The 27,315-nt window shown below is 44.1% G+C and overlaps 1 protein-coding gene across 1 annotated transcript in view; it reads left to right on the top strand.

The window, feature by feature from the left end:
• CPD (carboxypeptidase D) overlaps positions 1-27,120 on the top strand; it is an 89,031-nt gene extending 61,911 nt beyond the window's left edge. Inside the window, exons 6-21 of the mRNA XM_069761154.1 lie at positions 84-275; positions 2,037-2,204; positions 3,412-3,521; positions 4,749-4,851; positions 7,450-7,592; positions 7,664-7,833; positions 8,063-8,380; positions 9,242-9,437; positions 14,081-14,216; positions 17,241-17,390; positions 17,718-17,813; positions 17,905-17,969; positions 19,471-19,602; positions 21,108-21,293; positions 24,292-24,391; positions 25,846-27,120. Of these exons, the coding sequence (XP_069617255.1) occupies positions 84-275; positions 2,037-2,204; positions 3,412-3,521; positions 4,749-4,851; positions 7,450-7,592; positions 7,664-7,833; positions 8,063-8,380; positions 9,242-9,437; positions 14,081-14,216; positions 17,241-17,390; positions 17,718-17,813; positions 17,905-17,969; positions 19,471-19,602; positions 21,108-21,293; positions 24,292-24,391; positions 25,846-26,072 (2,492 nt within the window). The 3' untranslated portion in view covers positions 26,073-27,120. The remainder of the gene's footprint in view (positions 1-83; positions 276-2,036; positions 2,205-3,411; positions 3,522-4,748; positions 4,852-7,449; positions 7,593-7,663; positions 7,834-8,062; positions 8,381-9,241; positions 9,438-14,080; positions 14,217-17,240; positions 17,391-17,717; positions 17,814-17,904; positions 17,970-19,470; positions 19,603-21,107; positions 21,294-24,291; positions 24,392-25,845) is intronic.
• Positions 27,121-27,315: the final 195 nt, after the last annotated feature.

The following is a 27,315-nucleotide window of genomic DNA, read 5'->3' as shown; positions in this document are numbered from 1 at the left end:
AAGTCGATTTTCATGTGATTTGCCATATATCTTCCACAGTCCGTCTTGCATTTTGTGTGTGCCTAATCTTCATCTTCTTGCAGGTGAGCCAGAGTTTAAATACATTGGGAACATGCACGGTAATGAAGTGGTGGGAAGAGAGCTGCTTCTAAACCTGATTGAATATCTGTGCAAGAACTACGGCTCTGATCCAGAAGTCACACGACTGGTCAACACCACCAGAATACATATCATGCCCTCCATGAATCCGGACGGCTATGAGAAAGCACTAGAAGGTACAAATCGCCTCCTGTCTGTGCACATGATGCCCCCATCACTGCCTTTATGCCTGATTTTGTCTCATTTTATTCATAAGTTGCCACTTTTTAATAAGTCTCTTATATAGGCAGAACTCTACTCCGTATACTTTATTTTGAAAACAAGGTTTTGAAAAATTGCTTTTTTTTTTGCGACATTTTAAAAAAGATGACCGTTTGCTAAAAATCTCAAAATGCTTTGATTTTTACTTTGGTCCAAATTGATGAACCTTGTGCACCATTTAGATGAATTTGGTGCCAGAAAAACAAACGTGAAGGGGAACCTGTCACGTGAAAAAAAGAAAATGCTGCAGGTTAATGGCATTCTGAATTTGCCCGGTGCCCACACTTAAAGCCCCACTGCCGGGAGGAAATTAACTTTATTCCCCCTGGCAGTGTCTGGTGTTCCGTCATAGATACGGCGCCCGCAGCCATTGCTCTGTGTATAGTGAGTGGTGGCTGTAACCGGGACCCTGTGACTGATCCCGCTGTCAGTCCGCATCGGGGGTGCAGTTACAGCCACCGCTCTCTATACACAGTGCTGACTGACCCGGCGCTGGCGCCACCCCATGACTAACCGCCCAACGCTGCCGGTGGGCAATAAAGCTCATTTCCTCCTGACAGTGGAGCGCTGGGCAGGTTCAGAATGCTATTATCCTGCAGATTAATCCAATATCTGATGATTTAATAGCGTTTTTTTCACATGATCGTTTCCTTTTTTTTTTTAAAGAAAAGTAAATGATGAATCTGTGCCTATATGACAGATTCCCAGTTATACGTCTACATCCAGTTCCTTTTATATAGTTCTAACGCACAACTTGTCCCTCCTAAGCTCAGATATTTTTGCTGCAGGCTTTTTTCGGATTCACTAGCGGTTATCTTGCCTCTCCCACTGCAGAGATCAAGTGAGACAAAATCGGCGCAGAGGCTGCTGTGATCACATGACTTTCATTAGTTTTAGGCTCCCTAAGGCTATGTGCACACGTTGCAGATTCCATTGTGGATTTTTCCACGTGGATTCTGCAGAATCCGCAGGTTAAACGCCCTGCATTTTACCTGCGGATTTAGTGCAGTTTTTGTGCGGATTTCACCTGCGTTTTTACACCTGTGGATTCCTATTAATCAAGGGGTGTAAAACGCTGCAGAATCTGCACAAAAAATTGGCATGCTGTGGAATAAACAACGCAGCGTTTCCGTGTTGTATTTTTCGCAGCATGTGCACAGCGGGTTTGGTTTTCCATAGGTTTACATGCTACTGTACACCGCATGGAAAACTGCTGCAGATCCGCAGCGTCAAATTCTCAACGTGTGCACATAGCCTAATATAGCCTGCAAGTGAGGGAAGCTGAGCACAGTCTATACACTCATGTGCATTTCCACAGATGTTTTTAAGTGGCAATAGAGGTATTCTTTAGTATCACATTTTTTCTTCTGATCCTGAAAATCCCCTCCCTTCCCTGGCTACACTGTGAAGTCTAGTGACTGATTTGATTTAACTCTTACACATCAGTTAATGTAGCTAGACGTATAGCGGTGAGGTCTACAGAATGCAAAAAGTAACCCGGCACAAAGTTTCCCAACTCTTTTTACAGCCTTAATTTTTTTTCCTTGTGAAAAGCGTGCGTTCCCATTCCTCCTGAAGGTTCCCTTCTCTGTAATTTCCAGCAGTGGTTTTTGCGGTGAGCGGCCTCATGACTAGCATTCCTAGGTTCCTATAAATGACTTCTCGTCTCTGTGCAGGGGACCGTGACGGGATCGTTGGCAGAAACAACACCAACAATTATGATCTTAATCGGAATTTCCCTGACCAATTCTTCCAAATCACAGACCCTCCGCAACTTGAGACGCTGGCTGTAATGAGCTGGCTGAAAATGTACCCGTTTGTCCTGTCTGCTAATCTCCATGGAGGTACGTTATTCATTACACGTCTTTATTGTGCCCTCGGTCTAATGCTCAACTGAAGAACAACATGTGGAATTTCTTGGATCAACGTTCTTCTCAGTTTGCACCTGCACATTCTCTCTCCTTTTGTATTTGTGCATTGTATCCTGTTACCATCTATGCAAGTGATCCTTAGATATGTAGGTCATAAATCCGTTATTTGTACAGTATATTGTACCACCTCTTCAGCTTTATTTCTCCTGGACCTTAAGTCCAGGATCAGAATAGTGATGGGCTGTTCGTGGTCGTCTAGTTCTTTACAATGTCAACCAACAATTTAAAGGGTCCTTAGAGCCCATTGGGGGCACTGCGGCCTCTTCTACTCCGATTACCTGCACGTCGTCTACATAGGAGCAGCTGTACTAAGCATTGCAGCGTTGTCCCATTGATGTAAATGGGACAATTTGAAATACCCAGCACCATTACTACTGTGTAGATAAAGAGCAGAAGATGCTGATCCGTGAGGGGTGGCGAGAGTCATCCCCAGCCCCTCTCAGATTGGGCTCTGATGTTAAGGATAAGCCCTTTAAAAAGGACTTTTTGACTCTCAAGCTGTATTTTGGTGGGTAGGGGGTGGCATAACCACTTAATTTAACGTTTGAACTTATTTTTTTTGCCATTTAATTTGGTGACCTCAACGTTCCTGAGTAATCTTCCGCCTTGTAGTTCATGGATCGTTGTGTTTATTCCTTTTCCTTAGTTCGAGGCTTTAAACATAATCTGCTACCATATATCTTTTTGTGTAACTGTTGCCCTTATTACATAGTAGGACCCCCTGAGGTCCCCTCCACAATCGGGGGCTTTCAATTCTGTGTACACAGTGCTTCCCTTTCACGGATCATCTCCTGGTTGACTTCATCTGAAAGGGCCTGCTGCTTATTTGTGTTCAGTCATGCTTCGCTCTGGTCACGTGGGGGGGGGGGAACTTTTTGCCATTTAGCTCCGGTCCCAGTTCAGTGGACACCAACTAAAGGAATAATCCGGGTATAAAATGCTGCTGCACCCTGTTCAGGACCAGAGGGGGGGCGCTGCATGATGCAGGGATACAAATGTCCCCTAGGAGAGAACCGACCTGTCAGCTGGAGTCTGGGATGACTTCTCTCACCGTACATCTGTGTATTCTGGGTTTCTTCTCTTACAATGATTTTATTACAGACCCGACTTGTGTCTGCAGGTTCCCTTGTGGTTAATTATCCGTATGATGACGATGAAAAGGGCTTATCTATGTACAGTAAATCCCCAGATGACGCCGTCTTCCAGCAGCTGGCTCTGTCCTATTCCAAGGTGAGGCTTACAATAAAGCTCCGTGTAATGCCCGTGCCAGCGGTGGGCACAGTGTCCTGGGGAGGGCCTGTGTCTGCGTTATACCTGCCTGCAATCAACAATACCCCATGGGTGCCATCATGCGACAGACCTGGAAGTCACCATGCAGATGTGACCGGAGCATAGCTTATACCGTGGCACCTTTATTTTGGGAATCCAGGCTCATGTGGCCACAATACAATTCAGAGGTGTTATGAGATAATTTCATCCTTTGTAGCTGCAGTTCCCTCTAGTTTTGATTAATACAAAAGGCTTTTTTATGTTCTTGATTGATTGTCCAAAGCAAATATTGGAAATCCTCCTGAATTTGATTTTTTTTTTTTTGGTTGGGTTAAGATTCCCAACTTGGTAAAAGGTCTGAATAAGAAGGGTTCGGATGTTGGTCTGATTGGGGCTAAAGAATCATAGTTGTCATACAGCCTGGCTATTCACTGTATTATACCACCACCATGTGGCCAAAAATGAGAGTGCATGTGAATATTTACTACCCAGTATTTTTATTTTTATTACAGGTAATTCACCTCTAAAGACAATTTTTTTTACATGATTTTTGTTCCCTTAATTTTAGCTTTTTGTTTTCATTAAAATGTTGCACGGTTTGACTTTTACAGGCTTTTTGCACCTGTACATTCAGCTTTGATGTGGTCTGTGGTCATGAAGCACCTTTTTAGGAGCTCAAAAACAGAGAGATGAAGTGTTAGAGACTCCTCCCATTGAACTGTCAGAATGAGCTCACTGACTTGACATGGAGGTTATAGAAGAATCCTGAAGTGTCCTGAATCCATGTTTGGGCCATGAATGTCCATTTTTATTATATTAGATTATTATATTATTATTATTATTTTTACATAAAAAAAACAAAAAAAACGGACAGCATTCGAATAGAGTCCCATCCATTTATTTGACACACCCAATCACTACAATGGGCAAATTTGTTATTTTTATTTCCTCACAATTGATCCATAAAAATGAAGGACACGTGAAATGACAAATTGATTGTAAGGGGTCCATGAGTTATTCATTAAATTAATGCACATGTGCCAAAAAAGTGCTTTAAGTTGTACAACAGATTACTACAGGCCGCAATATTGGGTGTATGTGTTGGGTGGGGAGAAAAACAGCATCCAAAAAAGTGTCGGTGAAGGTAGTTTTCATTTTTTTTTAAAGTACTTTTTGTGTTTTTCATAGGAAAATAGTAAGATGTTCACTGGCAGTCCATGTAAGGAGATCTATCCCAGTGAGAATTTCCCTCAAGGTATCACCAATGGGGCAAACTGGTATAATGTCCCAGGTAAGAAGCCATTAGGTGGTTGTAGTTGTGGTGGTTGTTGGTTGTGAGTTGTGGTTGATTGTGGTTATGTTGGTTCAGCTGGTGGTTTTGGGAGTTGTGATGGTGGTTATGCTGCTTGATGGTTGTGGTAGTTATGCTGGGTATGGCTGTGTTGTTGGTTGGTGTGCTTGGCTGGTTTTGATGCTGGTTGTGATTATGCTGCTTCAGGTGGTTGAGCTGGTGGTGATTGTTTTGGGGGTTGTGCTGTTGGTTATGGCGGTTATGCTGCTTGTTGTGGTTGGTTGTGCTGTTGGATATGGTGGTTATGTTGGTTGTGGTGCTGGTTGTGATTATGCTGCTTCAGATGGTTATGGTGATTGTGTTGGGGGTTGTGCTGTTGGTTATGGTGATTATGTTGGTTGGTGTGGTTGGCTGGTTGTGGTGGTGGTGGTGATTGTGTTGGGGGTTGTGCTGTTGGTTATGGTGATTATGCTGCTTGTGGTGGTTGGTTGTGGTGGTGTCGCTGGGGTTGGTTGCTGATTATCATTGGTTAGTAGTCGGGGACAACATATTGCATAACTGATAATAATTTGGTTTGTATGATGGATTGAGATGATTATTATTATTTTTTATTATTATTATTATACATTTTTATAGCGCCATTTATTCCATGGCGCTTTACATGTGAATACGGGGCAAATATAGACAAATACATTAAACATGAGCAGATAACAAGGCACACAGGTACATAAGGAGGGAGGACCCTGTCCGCGAGGGCTCACAGTCTGCAGGGGATGGGTGAGGATACACTAGGAGAGGGAAGAGCTGGCTGTGCGGCTGTTCAGTAGGTTGAGGATCACTGCAGGCTGTAGGCTTGTCGGAAGAGATGAGTCTTCAGGTTCTTTTTGAAGGTTTCTATGGTAGGCGCAAGTCTGATGTGTTGGGGTAGAGAGTTCCAGAGTATGGGGGAAGCACGGGAGAAGTCTTGGATGCGGTTATGGGAAGAAGAGATGAGAGGGGAGTAGAGAAGGAGGTCTTGGGAGGATCGGAGGTTGCGTGTAGGTAGGTACCGGGAGACCATGTCACAGATGTATGGAGGAGACAGGTTGTGGATGGCTTTGTATGTTATTGTGAAGGTTTTGAACTGGAGTCTCTGGGCGATAGGAAGCCAGTGAAGGGCTTGACACAGGGGAGAGGCTGGGGAATAGCGGGGGGACAGGTGGATTAGTCGGGCAGCAGAGTGTAGGATGGATTGGAGTGGTGCCAGAGTGCTAGAGGGGAGTCCAGAGAGTAGGAGGTTGCAGTAGTCGAGGCGGGAGATAAGGGCATGCACTAGCGTTTTTGCAGTGTTGCGGTCAAGGAAAGCACGGATCCGGGAAATATTTTTGAGTTTGAGACGACAGGAGGAGGCAAGGGCTTGGATATGTGGCTTGAAAGAGAGGGCAGAGTCGAGGATCACCCCGAGGCACCGGGCGTGTGGGACTGGGGATAGTGAGCAGCCATTGACATTGATGGATAGGTCTGGTGGAGGGGTAGAGTGAGATGGGGGAAAGATGATGAATTCTGTTTTGTCCATGTTCAGTTGTAGAAAGCGAGCAGAAAAGAAGGCTGAAATGGCAGACAGACAGTGCGGGATTTTGGTAAGCAAGGAGGAGAGGTCAGGTCCGGAGAGGTAGATCTGCGTGTCGTCAGCGTAGAGATGGTACTGCATACCGTGGGATTCTATGAGCTGTCCCAGGCCGAAAGTGTAGATGGAGAAGAGTAGGGGTCCTAGAACAGAGCCTTGAGGAACACCGACTGACAAGGGGCGAAGTGAGGAGGTGGTGTGGGGGAGGGAGACACTGAATGTTCGGTCTGTCAGATATGACGAGATCCAGGAAAGGGCCAAGTCTGTGATGCCAAGGGATGAGAGGATTTGTAGCAAAAGGGAGTGGTCTACAGTGTCAAAGGCAGAAGACAAGTCCAGGAGAAGGAGGACAGAGTAGTGTCGCTTGCTCCTGGCAGTTAGTAGGTCATTGGTGACTTTAGTTAGGGCAGTTTCAGTTGAGTGATGGGAACGGAAGCCTGATTGTAACCGATCAAAGAGGGAGCAGGAGGAGAAGTGGGAGGACAGTTCAAGATGGACGTGTTGCTCCAGCAATTTGGAGGCATAAGGGAGAAGAGATATCGGGCGATAGCTAGACACAGAGGATGGGTCGAGGGAGGGCTTTTTGAGGATGGGTGTGATCTTGGCATGCTTGAAGGATGAGGGAAAGACACCTGTTGTGAGTGAGAGGTTGAAGAGGTGTGTTAGGGTTGGGATGAAGACCGTGGAAAGGTTAGGGATGAGGTGGGATGGGAGCGGGTCAAGCGTGCAGGTGGTGAGGTGTGATCTTGACAGGAGGGTGGAGAGCTGATCTTCTGTCATGGTGGAGAAGCTGGTTTTGGAGGATGCTAAATATATGTATGAAAAAGCTAAAAGAACAGTATGTATGTGTAAAGGGGGCTCCGGAATCCCTCCTTGGCACTTACAATATTTTGGGGAGTAAATTGTTCCATTCGGGGTAATGGTCTGTAATCCCCTGTAACATTAATGATGCGCTGCCTATGGTGGGTCCACCTTCTCCTGTTGTGTTGTAGGTGGGATGCAGGACTGGAACTACCTGAATACTAACTGCTTTGAGGTGACGATTGAGTTGGGATGTGTGAAATATCCCATGGCCCCAGAGCTGCCCACTTACTGGGAAAGCAACCGCAGGTCGCTGCTGGAGTTCATGCAGCAGGTGGGTCCATACGAAGCTCTCGTCTATCGCCAGATATTATGTGTGAGACTCTAACCTGGATTCCCGTTTAGGTACACAAGGGCATCAAAGGATTTGTGCTGGACGCCACAGATGGAAGAGGCATTTTCAATGCAACCATCAGTGTAGCGGACATTAATCACCCGGTGACCTCGGACAAGGCTGGGGATTACTGGAGATTGCTGGTCCCAGGATCGTATAAAGTCACGGCCTCTGCGAGAGGGTACTTATCTCTAGTTATCAGTGTTATGTCTTTTCTGTACCACAATAGAGACATTAAAGTAAAATGGTTTTGATCTGCACGAATGGATTTCATCACAAACTGATTAAGAATGAGTCGCCCCAAGTATAAGACGCCATCACGGCGGTTTAGGGCAGTAAATCTGTGACCTTGATTCTTGTTAGCACCTTAACCTCAGCACCATCATATCTGTTTTTTTTTTCCTCTTTAGATATGTTCCTGTTACAAAAACGCTCAATGTGACAGAAGATGGCGCATTGGTGACGAACTTTACACTTATTCGCTCCGGTGCAGATATACACAAAGAAGATAAAGGAAAAGTGTCACTGATGGAGCCAGAGAAGCCGGACCCCACCACACAGGAGTTTGAGACCTTAATTAAGGATCTTTCAGCAGAGAATGGTCTGGAGCACCTGCTGCTGTCCACCTCTAGTGATATCGACCTGTACCGCTATCGGCCTTATCATGACCTCTCCGAGTCGCTACGCGGGCTGAATCTCAACTATCCAACCATTACTAAACTCACCAGGTATTATTCATATTGCTGATGTTATGTAGAAAGATATCTGGACATTAGACATGGTTTAAAATAAAGCTACTTTTTCCTTTCACACAAAACCTGTAGAAAACCACGGTCTTAATGCTTCACATCAAATTAAAACTGCTTTTGGTACACATATATGTCCAATGTGTCCAAAAACTGACACCATTCTCATGCTCGGTCACAATCCTCTGCTCTTGAGTGAGCAATTTTTCTTTATCATCATTCTGCCAGCACTATGTGTACTAGAACGTCTTGTCATGCAGTATGCCTGCCTTTCTCCAATGGACTGATCTCTAATGACCGTATACAGTTCAGACAGACAAGCGAGCAGGAGAATTGACAATTGGTTGTCTCAAAGTCCAGAGACCAGTTAAGTGCTGCTGTCATAAGAGAGTGCCAATGTAAACTAGAATCTGAGATGTCCAGAACAGTGGTCGCTGTATCTTAAAGTAGGTTCATGGACTATATGGCAATGCCAGACTCGACCCATGAAGAAGTAGAAGGGTGGCTCGTGCCGTGTATGATTAAAAACAAACCATGTGATTCTAAAAATAAAAAATATACTCATTGTAGTGTACACATGGCTGACAATGTTCACTCAGAAATCTATCTTAGAAATCAAAGGGTACGCAATAGGAAATAATAATAGTGGGGAGCGGCATAACAGGGTCTCGCTACCCATGCCGGCTGGCAGCAGCCTTTCTGTATAAGATGCCACTATATTCCTTCACATTTTTGGTCTGCCATTGCTCTGTTTGATAAATTATTAAGATCAGCTTTAGTCTTGCCTGTGCGTATTCTCCTTGCCTTATCCCAGCATTGATCCAGCTCTGTGCTTATTCTTAGGTTGGGTCAGAGTGTTGAATATCGTTACATTTGGTCCTTGGAAATATCAAATAAACCAAACGTTTCAGAACCAGACGAGCCAAAGATCAGATTCGTTGCCGGTGTTCATGGAAACTCACCAGTCGGCACAGAGTTGCTTTTGACTTTTGCCGAATTCCTTTGCTTGAATTATAAAAAGAACGGCGCGATTACGAAGGTGAGACTGGTGTTATTATGTGATGTGTGGATTAGGCCTAAGCAAAGTGCTTTTGTCTCTGTAGTCTTCCCTGTACAATATGCAGTATTTTTTGGATTAGGAGATGCACTTTTTAAAAAGGAAAAAATCTCGCTAAAAGGTGATTGGTCTTATAGTCTTAAGGCAGGTGTCTGTGATCAAGGAGAATGCAGATACAGCTCGCCTGCCCCTCACTGATCTGTCTGATCCCTGCAGGGCAGGAGGGAAAGCTTCAGGTTCTACTGTAGGAAGCAACTTCAAACTGTTGTAATGTATAGTCTGTCTTTGTTTCAGAGCCGTGTGTAGTTTAATGTAGCTGAACATGTTGTAGTTTAACCAAGTGTGTGTTTATGATGTAGCCGTGCTGTATGTGTGCGTTGCAGCGTGTATGCAATGTAAAGCTGTATTTGCAGACAAACGCTAACAATATATCTGTTCCTGAAGTCTCATGCACACGTTGCTTATTGTTTCCTTGTAGATTTTCAGCAGATTTCAATTTGCATCATGTCAATTCTTCTAGTGTTTTTGTTGTGGATTTCCCCCAAACTGAGTGGGGAAAAATTTGCAAAAAAACACAACAAAAACATGTGGGTGGTTTTTGCACATTCTTTCCTGCCAAGGAGTGTTGCAGCAATTCCTGCTGCAAACACGTATTGTGTGCACATACTCTTAGAACTTTGATTGGGCCGTGAAGAATAAGCTGAAACTACTTAATGACAGTCATGTAACCCTGCATGCTTTATTTAATAGATTTTAGAGCTGGAAATGAAAATCCTTATCAGAAACGGCTCTTCAGTGTACCTCCTCCCTGCTGCTGCTGGCGTCTCACCCTTTTCAGTACAAGCTGTCAGGCTGGGTGGGTGGGTGGGCAGAGCGTGAATACACTGGCACTCATTAGCTGTGACTTTATAGCTGGGACCGTGCATTGCTCATTTTCTCCTTAATAAAAGGAGAAGCCAGTGCTGCTTGTGGTCAGAGCGCAATACAAAAGTGCACATGCACATATTAATTTCTAACTGTATATCAAAATGAGACATTTAGCAAACAATTGATCAATGCTTTGAGCCATCCCGCCACGCCAAGGCATTCTTATAATGGGGCAGTCCTACTCTACTATTTTTATATTTGCTGTGCCTTTACAGCCTCCTAAATGTGTTGGAAGCAAGACCACATTGATACCACTTTACGTTTTTTATATTCACTGTGCCATTACGGCCTCCTAAATGCATTAAAAGCGGGACCATATTGAATGCAAACTGTACCTGTAGCATTTCAGAATCACTCCCATGGCGCCAGAAAGGGAACGCGCAGATAAAGGTCGACCAGGTCCAAACATAGACATTTCAGATCTGACCTCCACACTGCCTGACCAGCACCACAGATAAAGAGTGAGACAGGCCCAGACACAGGTGCACAAATCAAACAGAGCCTGGGGCAGGGCAGGGCTGCTGTATGTGTGTACAGCAGCCTAGATCAATCACAATGAAAACAGAAAGAATGGTGTACATAACACAGCGCGCACGGCAACAGTGGTGGTCAGCTGCAAACCAATATCAAAATAAAAGGGGAGAAGCCAGTGCTGCTTGTGGTCAGAACGCAATACAAAAGTGCACACGCACATATTAATTTCTAACTGTATATCAAAATAAGACTTTTTCTCCTTCCCCCATGACTGCACCACGGACAGAGGGGATCCGCCCTTCAAGGACAGGAAACCTACAGATAAAATAGGTGGTACCTCCCTCTTGCATCAGTTGGTTTCCTGTCCTTGATGGGGAACCTACAGTTCCGGTTGAAGGCATACCTGTGCCAGAAGCGTTCGCCGTGGGATGCCAGGGCCGGTCAGTCCAATTCAGGCAGCGGGGGTTCCCTGCCTCGGCTGTCATGGTATCCTGAAGTGCCACCGCTGGGGTCAGTGGGCCTTTAGGGTGCATGAGGAGAGACATTAAGGAAAAATGCACATTGTGACATGTGTTTTTAACGTACCGTATATACTCGAGTATAAGCCGAGATTTTCAGCCCAAATTTTTGGGCTGAAAGTGCCCCTCTCGGCTTATACTCGAGTCACGGTAGCGGTGGGGTCGGCGGGTGAGGGGGTGAGGGCACTGAGGTATACTTACCTAGTCCCAGTGATCCTCGCGCTGTCCCTGCCGTCCCACGGTCTTCTGTGCTGCAGCGTCTTCCCCTCTTCAGCGGTCACGTGGGACCGCTCATTAGAAAAATGAATAGGCGGCTCCACCTCCCATAGGGGTGGAGCCGCGTATTCATTTCTCTAATCAGCGGTGCCGGTGACCGCTGATAGAGAAAGAGGCTGCGGCAACGAAGACAGCTGTGACAGGCAGAGGGAGAGGATCGCTGGGACTAGGTAAGTATGTAATATTCACCTGTCCACGTTCCAGCCGCCGGGCGTCGCTCCATCTTCCCGGCGCCTGCGCTCTGACTGTTCAGGTCAGAGGGTGCGATGACGCATATAGTGTGCGCGGCGCCCTCTGCCTGATCAGTCAGAGCAAAGACGCCGGGAAGATGGAGGCGCCGGGAGCTGCAATCAAGAGAGGTGAGTATGTGTTTTTTTTTTTGTTTTTTTTATTGCAGCAGCAGCGGCGGCACAAATTTATGTGGAGCATCTATGGGGCACAATGAACGGTGCAGAGCACTGTATATGGGGCACAGCTATGGGGCACAATGAACGGTGCAGAGCACTGTATATGGGGCACAGCTATGGGGCACAGTGAACGGTGCAGAGCACTGTATATGGGGCACAGCTATGGGGCACAATGAACGGTGCAGAGCACTGTATGGGGCACAGCTATGGGGCACAATGAACGGTGCAGAGCACTGTATGGGGCACAGCTATGGGGCACAATGAACGGTGCAGAGCACTGTAAATGGGGCACAGCTATGGGGCACAATGAACGGTGCAGAGCACTGTATATGGGGCACAGCTATGGGGCACAATGAACGGTGCAGAGCACTGTATGGGGCACAGCTATGGGGCACAATGAACGGTGCAGAGCACTGTAAATGGGGCACAGCTATGGGGCACAATGAACGGTGCAGAGCACTGTATGGGGCACAGCTATGGGGCACAATGAACGGTGCAGAGCACTGTATATGGGGCACAATGAACGGTGCAGAGCACTGTATGGGGCACAGCTATGGGGCACAATGAACGGTGCAGAGCACTGTATATGGGGCACAGCTATGGGGAAATATGAACGGTGCAGAGCACTATATGGCACAGCTATGGGGAAATAATGATTTATTTTTATTTTTGAAATTCACCGGTAAATGCTGCATTTCCACCCTAGGCTTATACTCGAGTCAATAAGTTTTCCCAGTTTTTTGTGGCAAAATTAGGGGGGTCGGCTTATACTCGGGTCGGCTTATACTCGAGTATATACGGTAAGTACATCTGCCGGAACTGAAATCTATATATTAATGAATGCAGTTTATATTGTTAAATCTGGTGATTGAACCACTTTACTGTTTAATGTATATGTAAGGAAGTATACCTGTTATCAGTCCAGCACTAAGGCAGAGGTCCTCCTACTTCTCTAAATTTCACGCCACTTTTCAGTTTCCTAGAATTAAAGGGCCATTCCCATCTTCATCGATGGATATGGTCAGACAGTGCTTATAAAAACAAACACTTTTGCAATGTACTGTTTGTTAAAACATGCAGCCGTTTTTGAGATCTTAACACTTTTCTTTACAGCGTGTTGTCTGAGATGACCACCGCTACAGTCTAGGTTATAAGCACTGCAGTTAAGATGCATGGAATTGGGATTGAATAGCACACACTACTTGCGATCCTGACCAACTTCATAGCAGTGCTTACAACCTTAATAGCAAAGAGCGCGTAAGCACTGTGCATGTTCTGCTGGCTACAAGTGGTGGTCGGTCTCCATGGCAATGAGCTGTAAACAGAAGAAAAGTAAAGTGTTAACATCTCAAAAGGCTGCAAATTTTAATAAGCAATACATTGCAACAGTGGCTGTTTTTACAATCACTTTCTGAAGATGGGAGTTACCCTTTAAAGGAGTTTTCCATGCCTTTCTTATAAGAAATGCGTATGCTCGCCCATTGTTCCCAACATGTTATGTTATTACTTATCCATACAATAGACAATCCCTTGCAGATCTGTGGTGGTCTAATCGCTGAAACCCCCAGGAACCTGGGCTATAAATGTCTGCTGCCAGAATGGGGTGGTACTGCTTCGCTTTATTCTTCATGGGACTACAAGAAAGCAATCTGCAGTCGTTCCATGGAGAATAGACAGAGTTGTGATGCAATGTGCAGCCCCCTCTCCATTTCGGTAGGATATGTTATTTTACCCCTTATCTGGATCGCTGGGGTCTGAGCTGTTTAACCCTCACTAATCCACAAGTTATTTATCAGATGAGGCCTTTACATGTTAGAAAAAATCCTTCAGAAGTGAATCTGGATATAACAGCCTACATAGCTGTGTCACATACGAGTGTGTAGATAGATATTTGTAAGGAAAACCCAATGTCACTAGTTGTTTTCTGAGTGTGTGTTCTCTTAGACATTCTGGCCGCAGCATTAGGAGCCGCACCAGTGTCTTCGTTACACAGATTCTATTTATACTTGTTTTGTATTTTTAGCTCATTGACCGAACGAGAATAGTTCTTGTGCCATTGGTGAACCCAGACGGGCGCGAGAGAGCGACGGAGAAGGATTGCACCTCGAAGATAGGTCAAGCCAATGCCAATGGCAAGGATCTGGACACGGACTTCATCAGTAAGGAGCTCTCCATTCTTCCTGATGATGCATTTTCATTTGTCTGGGTTATTTTTAGTGTGACTAGTCGGGTATTTTTGGAAATCCGCCTGACTGCTGACTCTGCTGTAAAACTCCCAGTATTCCTGAATATGAGCAATGAAAGACTCCACAAGGTCGTGCCTGGGGAAATTGTGCTCCTCCTATAGTAGGACCACTCCAAAAATAAAACAAAGTCACATAAAACCTGCACAAATTCTGAGAGCGGACACTGACATGTCCACAATAATACTTTGCCCTTGATGCTTCATTTATTCTCCATCCCTTCGCCTTGCTGATCAGGTGCAGTGTCAGCGCCCTTCCTTAGACTTGTGTGTTGCTTGTCTTATTTAGCTGTAATACAAAACCAATGCGCTTTTATTTTCTCCATTGCTGCCATTGTGTCGCTGAGCTATCCACAGCAGATTAACGATATTCACTATATTACCTATCGCGTAAACCTTTCTCAACTTTATCAAAATTGAAACAACTCGGGGCAGCGAAAAAAACTAAATCTCCGAACACTAAAAAATACTCGGAGGACCCCCGAGCGTGCTCGGGAAATCACAAGTAACGAATATATTCGCTCATCACTACTCGGGGGCCCAATTCATGAATTCTGGCTTTAAACACCTTCAAATGTCGTCAAATTTTTAAGTGGCGCAAATGTTTTTTTTTTGTTTTTTTTAAAACTTTTTTGCCATTTTCAAACCAGCTTCGTCCATCTTCGTCCAATATTTCTGCTATATATGGTAACAAAAATAAACATAACCCATACAAGGTACCATTAGTGTGGTGGTGCCGCTGAGACCAAAACCAGTGCACATGTCTCACATCGGTACACCAACGGGACTCTCCCTAACAGTTTTATGTAGCATCAGAAATATGGAGATAAGTCCAAATATAATACAAAGTATAAATTTATTAGATATAAATAACATTTACAAATACATAGACTAAGATCGGGAAGAATTAGGGCAGATGTCCTGACAAGGAAGATTGAAACAATCATGGGCAAAAAAAGGCTGAAGTGCCTCAAGGAAATAAACCAATGTCAAAACAGTATTTAGTCATATTAACAAGTGTTGGATTCAATGTAGTATATAGCGCGCTATCATCTGAATAAGACCAGGTTAAATGCTCACAAAGTGTGCTTACCTTGAAAAAGAGGCGAAACGCGCGTCAGTGGCGGCATGGGTACGTGTCCTGACCTGGTACATCATGGGTAAGCACACTTTGTGAGCATTTAACCTGGTCTTATTCAGATGATAGCGCGCTATATACTACATTGAATCCAACACTTGTTAATATGACTAAATACTGTTTTGACATTGGTTTATTTCCTTGAGGCACTTCAGCCTTTTTTTGCCCATGATTGTTTCAATCTTCCTTGTCAGGACATCTGCCCTAATTCTTCCCGATCTTAAGGTACCGGCACATTTAGCGACGCTGCAGCGATTTAGATAACGATCCTGATCGCTGCAGCGTCGCTGTGTGGTCGCTGGAGAGCTGTCACACAGACCGCTCTCCAGCGACCAACTATGCGAAGTCCCTTGGTAGGGCCGCGCTTAGTAACCCGATGTTTACCCTGGTTACCAGCGTAAACGTAAAAAAAACAAACACTACATACTTACATTCCGGTGTCTGTCCTCTCCGGCGCTGTGCTTCTCTGCACTGACTGTGAGCGCCAGCACTGTCAGCACCTGCTTTCCGGCTGACAGTGCAGGGAAGCAGAGCGCCGGAGGACAGACACCGGAATGTAAGTATGTAGTGTTTTGGTTTTTTTTTTTTTACGTTTACGCTGGTAACCAGGGTAAACATCGGGTTACTAAGCGCGGCCCTGCGCTTAATAACCCGATGTTTACCCTGGTTACCAGTGAAGACATCGCTGAATCGGCATCACACGCCGATTCAGCGATGTCTGCGGGAGATCCAGCGACGAAATAAAGTTCTGGCCTTCTAGCTCCGATCAACGATGGCACAGCAGGATCCTGATCGCTGCTGCCTGTCAAACTCAACGATATCACTAGCCAGGACGCTGCAACGTCACGGATCGCTAGCGATATCGTTCAGTCTGAAGGTACCTTTAGTCTATGTATTTGTATATGTTATTTATAACTAATTTATACTTTGTATTATATTTGGACTTATCTCCATATTTCTGATGCTACATATATATGGTAACAATCTTCTGCATGTAGTGAAGCTCAGACTCGTGGTTGAAGATGGAAAATGTCACCTGATTTGTCTGTGATTTACTGCTTACTGGGATTAAATTGTTGAAATGATTCCCCATGTTTGTGAATCTGTTCAAGAGGATTTATAAGAAAAATAGGTTAAACAAATCTCCCATTGTATTCAATGTACTGGCAACTTAGAGGAGGGTAGGCACAGTCAGTAAGGGGAGGGGGCGGGCACAGTCAGTAAGGGGAGGGGGCGGGTACAGTCGGTAAGAAAAGGGTAGGCGCACTCAGTAAAATGAGGGGGCGGGCACAGTCAGTAAGGGGAGGGAGGTGAGCGCAGTCAGTAAGGGGAGGGAGGCGGCGCAGTCAGTAAGGGGAGGGGGCGGGCACAGTCAGTAAGAGGAGGGGGCGGGCACAGTCAGTAAAGGGAGGGGGCGGGCACAGTCAGTAAGGGGAGGGGGCGAGTACAGTCAGTAAGGGGAGGGTAGGCACAGTAAGAGGAGGGGGCGAGTGCTGTCAGTAAGGGGAGGGAGGCGGCGCAGTCAGTAAGGAGAGGGAGGCGGCGCAGTCAGTAAGGGCCGGGTACAGTCAGTAAGAGGAGTGGGTGAGTGCCGTTAGTAAGGGGCGCTAGGGCGGGTGCAGTCAGCGAGGGGAGCTAGGGGCGGGTGCAGTCAGCAAGGGCGGACACGGCCACCTTACTTTTAATGTGTGTAAATGACTAGTTTCTATTTTTTAAACAGATATAATTGTGATGTTGGTACAACCTTTGTATTTCAAACACACATATACAATATATTGTCGACCTTTTGTTCCTCTTTCCTAGGTAACTCTTCTGGCCCTATTGGAGAAAGGGAAAAGGAAACCAATGTGGTCATTGACAATTTAATCTTGAAGCAGGATTTCACCCTTTCTGTGGTTTTAGACGGGGGCTCCATGCTGGTTACCTACCCATATGATAACCCGGTGCACACAGGTGAGATGGGGGGGGCATATCGCCATCTAGTGGAACAAATTTCTTGAATTACATTTTATGGCATCTTCAATTCTCAGGTAGTAATAAGGATTCAGCCAGTAAGTAATTCTTTGTGTAATAAGTTAAACAATTTTCCAATCTTTACCAGTTTTCCATGTTTGTCATGATCTCTATTAATTGTTTTAGTGTGGATAAAAATCTGCCCGTGTCACATTATACATATTGAATGTTCTTACTGAATAACAGCAAGTAGAGCTCTTGAAAGCCTGAGAAAAGAGTATATTAGAAATTTCTGTTTATTGCAAAATATTTTTTTCCTTTCAACAGTGGAGAATAAAGATACTTTAAAACATTTAGCATCTGTCTACGCAAATAGCCACCCTACAATTCATCTGGGACACCCAGGATGCCCTAACAAGTCTGGTTAGTATAGATGATGATGTAGATGAGTCTTTTTTGCTTGTGTTGCCGTACTCTGGAGACACACGGTGTTGTACTATGTATTTTGCTCTAGATGAGAATATTCCTGGAGGAGTGATCAGTGGCGCTGAATGGAGAGGGCATCAAGGCAGCATGAAGGTAATTCTCACCGGCGTGGCTTAGCCCTTCATAAATTTAGGCTGGTTATAACACCATTAAATATCAAATTCCTTGTATCAATCATAAAAATTGTTTGCCATTTACATTATGTAAAAGAAAAAATTCTCCCTTGCACTTATTACATTTACAGTATGATGGTCAAAGTTTATAGCTATATTCACGTCCACCTACAGGGAATCCATAACCAGGTTTTTACTGCCCCATCTGAGAGCTGCAGGATGTAGGAGCAGAGACCCTGATTCCAGCATTGTATCACTTACTGGGTTGTTTGTTGCAGTTTTGATAAAATCCCTCTGTTTCATCTGCTGCAGTTCTCTGAATGCTGAGCTCTGTATAACCCACCCACACCACTGATTTGCAGCTTTCTGTGTACACTGTGCATAGGCAGTAGTGGGGGCAGGGTTATATAGAACTCATCAATATGATGGACTACATAGCCACAGGTGTCCTAGTCCTTTAGTGATGATCTCCTGTTGATAAAACAATGATTTTATCAAAAGTGCAGCAATGTGGATTCGAGGTCTCTGCCTCTACATTATAAAACCTGGTGACAGATTACCTTAATGATCTGAGGGCTGCTGGACACACATGCACACTCCTTTTGTACAGTCGGTTTCCTGCTCCTCTTTGCACGGCAGGACAGCCTGCTTCTCCGGGTCGGAGCAGATCTGTGGTAGCATGGCAGTAGAGCTAAGAAGTCTTCTCCAGCAAGGGAAGCAAGAATGGACTGTATTGTAAACGGAACCCTGCCCTATTGGCAACAAGGGGAAGAAAAAAAAAAAGATAATGGTATTTTTTTTTTATGCTCGAAGTCATGCAAATTAGTTTAAAATCGCTATTAGCAGCATTCTAGGACTTTTGCCATGAGTATAATCAGGACTGTGGAGCCGGTAAGCCAAACCTCCGATCTGACTCCGACTCCTGATTTTCCCTGACTTCCAACTCTGACTCCGACTCCCCAGCACTGGTCACTACTGATCATGTACATACAGTACAGCACACATTCATCTCATCTAAAACTGAGACCCTTAGTTCAGGAACAGAACAGACATTTATAGGACATTTCATAACTCTTCCAAATTCTTATGAAAACATTTACAGCACATCCTGCACTGAACTACTGAACCCAATTTAAGATATATTTTCGGAGTCAGTACAAAAAGGACAATGGACCGCCCTGAGTATGTTTCTTGGAATGACCCAAGCGAGTAAAACCCTGATGGTAAAGTGCGACAATGGAGCTTTGTTGAGGTAGACCTGTAATATGTGCAGAGAAGTAGCAAATGCTCTAAAAAGAAATCGCAGTAGTGGAGATTTCCTTCTTTATCATTTTAAAATCTAAATGTTTAACTTTGCATTTGTACCAATGATTGGGGGCAGGACGCCCCTCAGGTATATTAAATAAAGACATTAATGTAATACACAGACTGTCTGGGCCATTTTGTGACATGAATGTGTTTTGCTTGGTTTTTGGTTGCAGGATTTCAGTGTCACCCATGGTCACTGCCCAGAGATCACAGTGTACACGAGTTGCTGCTTATTTCCTGGTGCTGGGCAGCTGAAGTCCCTGTGGATGGACAACAAAAGAGCGCTTCTTGCCATGCTGGTAGAGGTACGTCTGGGGAGCAAGATTCGTGGGTAGGGCTGTGTTTACTTCCACTGTTTCCCTGTCACTAAAAATGTTGTTTGTTTCTTATATCTTTTGTTGGTTACATGTCACACTTCAAAGTGCTTATAGGGCTTGTCCGCTACTCTGACAACTCCTATGTATCATCCCCCCAATAAAATAACAGCTATACTCCGCTCTGGTGCCATCGCCGATCTAGCAGTGTCAGCACTGGCTCTCCCGGGGATCGTGTCACTTGATCACAGGGATCACATGACATAATCACTACTGGCTTCACTCCTTTAGACAAATCAAGACATCTGGAGGAAGTGAGACAGCCACAGCTCTTACTTCCTTCAGATGTCAATTATGTCTGTAGGAGAGGAGAAAAAAAGCCAGCTCTGATTGGCTGCAGGGATCGGTGACATAATGTCACGCAATCCCCGGGAAAGCCAGGGCAGACACTGCTGGAACGGCAACGGAGGGAAGTATGGGTGTTTATTATTTTACTGGGAAGGAAACGCAGGGATTCAGAAGGGGATGTCCGAGTAGTGGACAACACCTTTAAAGAGTAACCATTTTAATTCCTTTTTTTTTTGTCATTAATCAAGAAACTTTTGAATATATCTTTATTAGAAAAATCTGTTTCTATTCTCCCCCTGGACTTATTCTTCATTCTCAAAATTCTCAATTAACGGGGACAATCTGTCTTCAATGAATACAGATTCTCCCATTCCTGAGATAGGAGATGATAGATGGCGCTCATAAAGTTTCACGCAGAAATATGCAAGTATCATTTCAAGAGCACTGCAGCAAAACCTCAGTGTCTGCCTCAAACTCCTTCCCTCGACATAAAAGATGACAGTTTGTGCTTTTAAATTCTATTTCCTTAATGTGAAACTCTGTCTTCACGGAATACATATTTTAATCATGAAATAAGTGAAAAATCAATGCAGAAGGAGAAGGAAGCAAATTTGTCTCATAAGGTCTATTACAACGTTGCTAATATATACTGCTGGTGCCCATATATTACAGTGTTGCTTATGCGTACTGTTGATTTATGAAATAAAAAGTAAAAATTCTGTTACTCTTTAAGAACGAAAGTCTAAAGTGCAAAAAAACTATGGAGAATGGTAAAAAAAATACTATTCAGAGTTTCAGGTAAAACTATGCACATCACAGGGTTAAAAACAAGGTAACAAGAGCCAACAGTAACGTAAATGGAAATTGAACGTGTAATAGAAGGCGGATTTAAAGGATTCCATCAATAAGTGATAGGAACTGAATCCCGCTCGCTCGGCTCACCCCTGCAGCACAGGCGAGTGCACCGCTTCTCCTGTGTGCTGGGATCTTTTACATCTTCTTTTCCGGAGGATTTCCCATGCTGATTATTTTCTCATGTTAGTGGGTGTAGTAGCCCACGCTCAAATATAAGGTACAGGCCACGCAGTGGTGGTGGTATGCATATCTTTAGGGGGGCCTACTAACAACTTTCTTTTTTGTCTTTCCAGGTACATAAAGGCGTCCATGGCATCGTAAAGGATGAGAAAGGAAAACCTGTTCCGAAAGCTACAATTATTTTCAATGAAGGAATGAAAGTGTACACGAAGGAGGGCGGATACTTCCACGTTCTGCTTGCGCCAGGTTTCCATAATATTAACGCCATTGCTGAGGGATTCCAGCAGCAGCGCACACAGGTATTACTTCCACTGATGTGGCTTTTGTCAGAGGTGGACTGAAAGCTGGGAAAACCATTTCTATCTGTTCTTCCTAAGGCTGTGTGCACACGATGCGGAATTACTGCGGATCCGCAGCCGATTTTTTTTCGCGCAGAAACACTGCAGTTCCGCAAAGTGATTTACAGTACAATGTAAATCAATAGAAAAAAAAATGCTGTGCTAATGGTGCAGAAAACTCCGCATGAAAACCGCTGCGGATCAAAAGATGTAGCATGCTACTTCTTTTGTGCGGAACTGCAGCGTTTCTGACCCCTTGAAACATATTTTTTTTTTGTTACATTGTTATAAGGGTTAAAAGTTGACCAGCGATTTTCTTATTTTTCCAACAAAATTTACAAAACCATTTTTTTTACGGACCACCTGACATTTGAAGTGAGTTTGGGGGATCATTATAACAGAAAATACCCAAAAGTGACACCATTCTAAAAACTGCACCCCTCAAGGGGCGCAAACCACATTCAGGAAGTTTATTAATTCAGGTACTTCACGAGAACTAAAGCAATGTGGAAGGAAAAAATTAACATTTGACTTTTTTTCACCAAAATTTTACTTTAGAACCAAACTTTTTTTTATTTTCGCAAGGGTTTTTCAGGAGGAAATAGACCTCAAAATTTGTTGTTCACTTTCTCCTGAGTACGCCGATACCCCATATGTGGGGAAAAGCCACTGTTTGGGTGCATGGCAGGGCTCAGAAGGGAGGGAGCACTGTTTGACTTTTTTTTAACGCAAAATTGACTGGAATCAATGGCGGCGCCATGTCACATTTGGAGGCCTCCTGATGTACCTGAACAGTGGAAACCCCCCAATTCTAACTCCAACCCTAACAAAGCCCTAACCCCAACACAACCTAACCATAATCCCAGCCCTAACCCCATCGCCACAATTCTAACCCCAGCGGAAAAATGGAAATAAATACATTTTTGAAATTTTATTTTTATCTAAGGGGGTGGTAAAGAGGATTTGATTTTTTTATGTCGATCACCATGATAGGGTCGATCAATCGTGGTGATCAAAATGAACCAATAGGAAAAATCTCCTGTTGTTGCCGGGTGCCGGCTGGCAGATCTCGGCGGGCGCACTGCGCATGTGCCTGCCATTTTCTTCCCGGAAGAAGACACTGAAGGCCTGGGGACAGAATCAGATGCAGGAGATACCAGGGGGGCTCGGAGGACCCCATTTCTCTCTCCTTTGATGTGCTAGTTCATATCAGTGAAGAAAGAAATTAATGGGAAATCTTGACTTTTTTTTTTTTGTGGTTGCCGTTATTCTGTGAATACCGGTGATTGCAACACTGGGGACGGTAAAAACCGACCTGAATCATTTTCAGGCGCTGGGGCCGCTATAACCTTATTTCTCAGCGCCGTTAAAAAGCGGCACAGAGGAATAAGTACCCTTAACTGTCGCCATTAAAAGGCATATCGGCGGTCGTTAAGGAGCCGTCTGACGAATACTCCCATCATTTGCCGCCTCCTCTTAACTGTTATTATCGGCAGCAGGCGTAGGTTAATGGGAATAGCGGCCCATCAGCCGACCCCTGTGACTGGTAGGTAAACGTTTTACCTCTGGTAACAGCTCTAGGCTCATGCTGTCATTGGACCGGTGGTAATGATCTTACCGCCGATCAGAGGTAGTGTTTGCCTCGCTGTCATGCACATGACAGCGCGGAAAACGCTCGGTTTGGGTCCGAACCAAACTTTTTTTTTTTTTTAAAACTGTCCAGCCGGCCCCAAACATCCAGGGGTTCGCCCATCACTACTGAGGATGTCCATTTTAACTCTTCCCCAATGTAGGACATAAAAATATGCAACGCCTCTCGATCAGAATTTAATAAGTATCAACCAAAATGTTGTATGTACTACAAATTTGTACTCTTAAATCTGCTATTCTCTGCTCGCCAATCAAAAAAACAAGGAAAAATAGAAACCTTACTAGTCTCAATTATTCTGACCTGGAAAATAATGTTGCCTGATCATTTTTCACTGCACAATGAGCACAATAAAAGCATTGGCGGTAGTGCTGTTTATTTTTTTATTTTTTTTTTGTTTTTTATTCCACTATTTCATCTCAGTTAAAATACTAAATAAAAATACATTTTTTTTTTAAATCTCATTTTCCAGTACATTATAAAGTAAATGGTATTGTTCAGTAGGATGAAACAAGCTGTTATGTATCTTTGTCTATGGAAAAATACGCTTATTGGAAGAAGGGAAGTAAAAAAAAAAAAAAAAATTTTTTTTTTACCAGAAATGAAATTTCTTCCCGCAGCAGAAAGAAGTAAAGGAGATTTTAACTTTGTATTTTAGCCATAGCCAGACATGGATTCAGCAGGAAGGAAGAAGAATAAGTTTTATCATAAATATTTCCCATTACTTTCTAATTCGTTCTTCGTGAAGAAAAACAAAATGGCCTGTATGATTCCAGTGCAACAAGTTTTACTAAGCGTTGACTGGCTGCTTCTCTAAGTAAGAATCCTGATGACATGGAGCTTTCTCTTCCAAATCCCTTTGGAAAATATTTAGGCAATCGGCTGTGTTCACATGTTTTTGCGCGATGTGACTGCAACATGTGAACATATCGCAAAGGAGAAATATTTAACGACAAAGCCAAAAGATGCTCCATTGCTAACTCCCAAAAATCCAGTTTTTGTTGTGGTTTTGCTCCAATCTGAAGGTTTCTTATTTTACCAATTCTGATTAAAATAAAAGAAAATGTTCCTTGAAATGTTTCTACCCGAAACTACAATAAAACCCTGGCTGACACAATGTTTGTGGTTGATACTGACAATCCAGTACTCCAGAAGTAGTGCAGAGGGTTTGTCCATTGTAGGTTGGGTTGGGGATACTGTAGAGCCAAGTTCATGTTCATCTTTTTAATTGCTGCTTTGGTTATGACCTTCTGTATTTCTAGACCTTATTCACACTTGTTTTTTTGTGACTTGCTTTACTTTTCTTCTTAGGTGCATGTTAGGCATGACGCAGCCAGCCTGGTAGAAATCATTTTTGTCATGGATAATCGTATATTTGGACTGCCCAGGGAGTTGGTTGTAACGATTGCAGGTATGACTAGTTTTTCATTATGAAATTAGAAAATGATCCTAATTCTTGTTGAGCTTGCACACAAAGGCCCTTTACTCATCACTTAGGGGAGAGCTGTTCTCCTGCACCTACATGGGTGGGGTGATAAGATTATAGACTTCTGTTACAATGATAAACAGCCAAGCCCAGCTATGTTTTTCCAAAATCTACATCATTGGATTAGGACACATTATAGGTGCTGAAATTATCCTTGGTATGATTTTTTTTTTTTTTATTGGGTGTTTTTTATATCCAGGAAAAAATTCTGCAGAGTAAGAATGCCTTCAAAATTAGTAGTGTTCGAGGTGAATGAATAAATCAATACTTGGTGTAACCTCCCTTTGCCTTCCAAACATTATTAAAGCACTTGGCAGGCGGTTGGAGAACTAACCACCAGTCTTCTGTGGATGTAGGCATGCTACACCCATCCCTGTGTCATGGAAACTAGCCCAAGTGACTCAACTGTGCTCTACAGCTGACCTGGGCAACCTGCAGGCCACATCTGGCTGTTCCAGGCCGACCCTCAGACCAAGACAGCGGAAGGGCTGATAAAGTGGCCCATGGGCCGCAGCATGCCCTCCTCTGCCTGCCATCCATCCGCTTCGCCGCCTACTGTGATCGTTCTCCGCATGCTCAGAATGTAGACAGTGGTGAATACATTGGTGGAGGTCGGGGCCGCCGGTGCCATCTTCCACCAGTGTGTGAGGCAGCAGACGCAGTGCCATTTCATTGCTCTGCTACCGAGAATCGGTGCACAGGAGACCGGTGCAGAGCACCGTGGGAGTGAGGTGAGCACGTGTGATGCTTTTTTTTTTTCTCCCTCGCTGTTTTTGTTGGCTTTTAACAGCAGATTTGACCCCTTTCAGTGTAGCAAAGAGTAAAATATGCAGAGTCTACAGCGGGTAGTAACATCTGTGCGTGTGGCTTTACCCTAAGGCTGCCCGCCTGGCAGTATACGCTGCGTTCAGAACACCCGGTTTGGTAGCGTTGTTTGGGTGCTGATTACATGTGCGTTTTGTCTACAGTACATGTTTACTAAAGTTAATTTTATTCACCAGAAATGCCATGAAAAACCATGAAAATGTTTGTTGCATTTTTGCAGTGTTTTTTTTTTTTTTCATTTTTACATTCTCTTGGCTTTCTGTGGGTGAAAAAATCATTGCAAAAAATACTGAAAGAATGGACGTGGTTCAGGTTTCAAGGACACTGCAATTCTCAAATTCAGTCAGGGAAAAACGGATGAAGCGTTTCCACGAGATTTCTGAAATCACATGGCTTTTCCTGTTTCTGTCAAAAGCCGCTTTCAATTTGGAGGAAGAAATGCTGGATGTGAACATGGCCTAATAGTTGCCATTGTTCTGTCGGATTGCTAATTACACGTCTGTAAATGTTCTTGCCCTTATTGTTAACCTGGATTCTTTGTGGTTTGTTTTCAGGAGCCACAATGACGGCTCTCCTTCTGACGGCCTGCATCATCTGGTGCGTCTGCTCCATCAAGTCCAATAGGCACAAAGATGGATTCCATCGGCTGCGGCAAAACAACGACGACTATGAGGACGAAATCCGCCTGATGTCTGCCGGCTCTAAGAAATCCCTCCTAAGTAATGAGTTCCAGGATGAAACCGACACCGAGGAGGAGACACTATACACCAGCAAGCATTAAATGGCCGCTACGACCGGGACGAGCTGCTCCAGGCAGGACCCGCGATGTCTCCACCATGGGGAACAATTCCTACTTGGCTGCGGCATCGGCCTGCCATTTGTATCTGCACATTTGCCATTGACTTTTTCTTGAACTACTTTTTGTGTTAAGTGCTCTTTTCATTTTTACAATTTTCTTGCGTGTTTGTGTATGTCTGGATCCCATTGTCTGCAAGGAAAATAACGTGACCACCAAGGATCACAACCACAGTGGATCGCTTATGAAGCCTTACCAGCTGCATAGTCGCCACACCGCGGCCCCTCTTAGGGGGCGTAGGATCTATTGCAATATTCGGCGAGGTGCCTCACTGAGCCTCCATACTTCTTTCTACTCTATAATGTCTCTACATAAGAACTACGTGACTTTTGGGTGAACATGTTGTCAGCTTGTTGTATTTGGTAACTGATTGAGATTTTGTATTGAACAGATTTTATTTCTGCCATTTGGGGGGGGTGAAAAAAAAATGAATGTTTTTGCCTGAGAGCAGTTTTATAGTAGTCACAGATGGTTTAGGTTCTCAAGGTATTTGTAATGGGGTTCTGGAGCAAAGAGTGTTTGTAATTTAATGTTCTTTTTTAGACACTACAATAATGGAGGCGACAGGTACAGTGGACTGCCCTCTCATCGAGCTGCTGACTGGTCAGCAAGGCTTCATTTTCTTATCTTTTGGCTATTTCTGCTACATGGCAGTAAGCACATTTCTCCTATCATGCTTGGTAATCCATCACTCAACATAGCAGTAGAAGCGAACATTTTGGCAAACCCTCTGTTCTGCATCCTCTAAATTGCACACTAAATAATGTACTAATATTCCATTTTTTGGAATTCGTATTCTTATATAAGGAGGTTTGGTTCCAACTCCTCACTTGGTACTTTATAGATAAATGTGACAAAAGCACATTGGTGATGTCTGTGATTTCTGGTTCCTTCACTGATTTTTAGAAGATTGCTTACACCCCTTTAACACGGCTCTGATTTTTTTTTTTCTGCTACAGCATTCAAAGCAAAAGACCATGTCAATTTGGGTAAGTCCAGAGACTCCAGAATAAAGTGATTCCACAGCAGAATCTATGGAATTAACTTTCTGCATTTTAGGGGTTAAACCCGTAGTGAAAATCCTTTGCTTTACTGCCACAGAGTAAAAGTGCCGTGGGCTTGAACATCTGCAGCATGGTGTTTTTTCCCACTACACATGACTGGCGTT

The sequence above is a fragment of the Ranitomeya imitator genome, chromosome 3 (assembly GCF_032444005.1).
Source record: "Ranitomeya imitator isolate aRanImi1 chromosome 3, aRanImi1.pri, whole genome shotgun sequence".
NCBI lineage: Eukaryota > Metazoa > Chordata > Amphibia > Anura > Dendrobatidae > Ranitomeya > Ranitomeya imitator.
The sequence above is the reverse complement of the archived record's forward strand: the minus strand, read 5'-3'. Positions and strand labels throughout refer to the sequence as shown.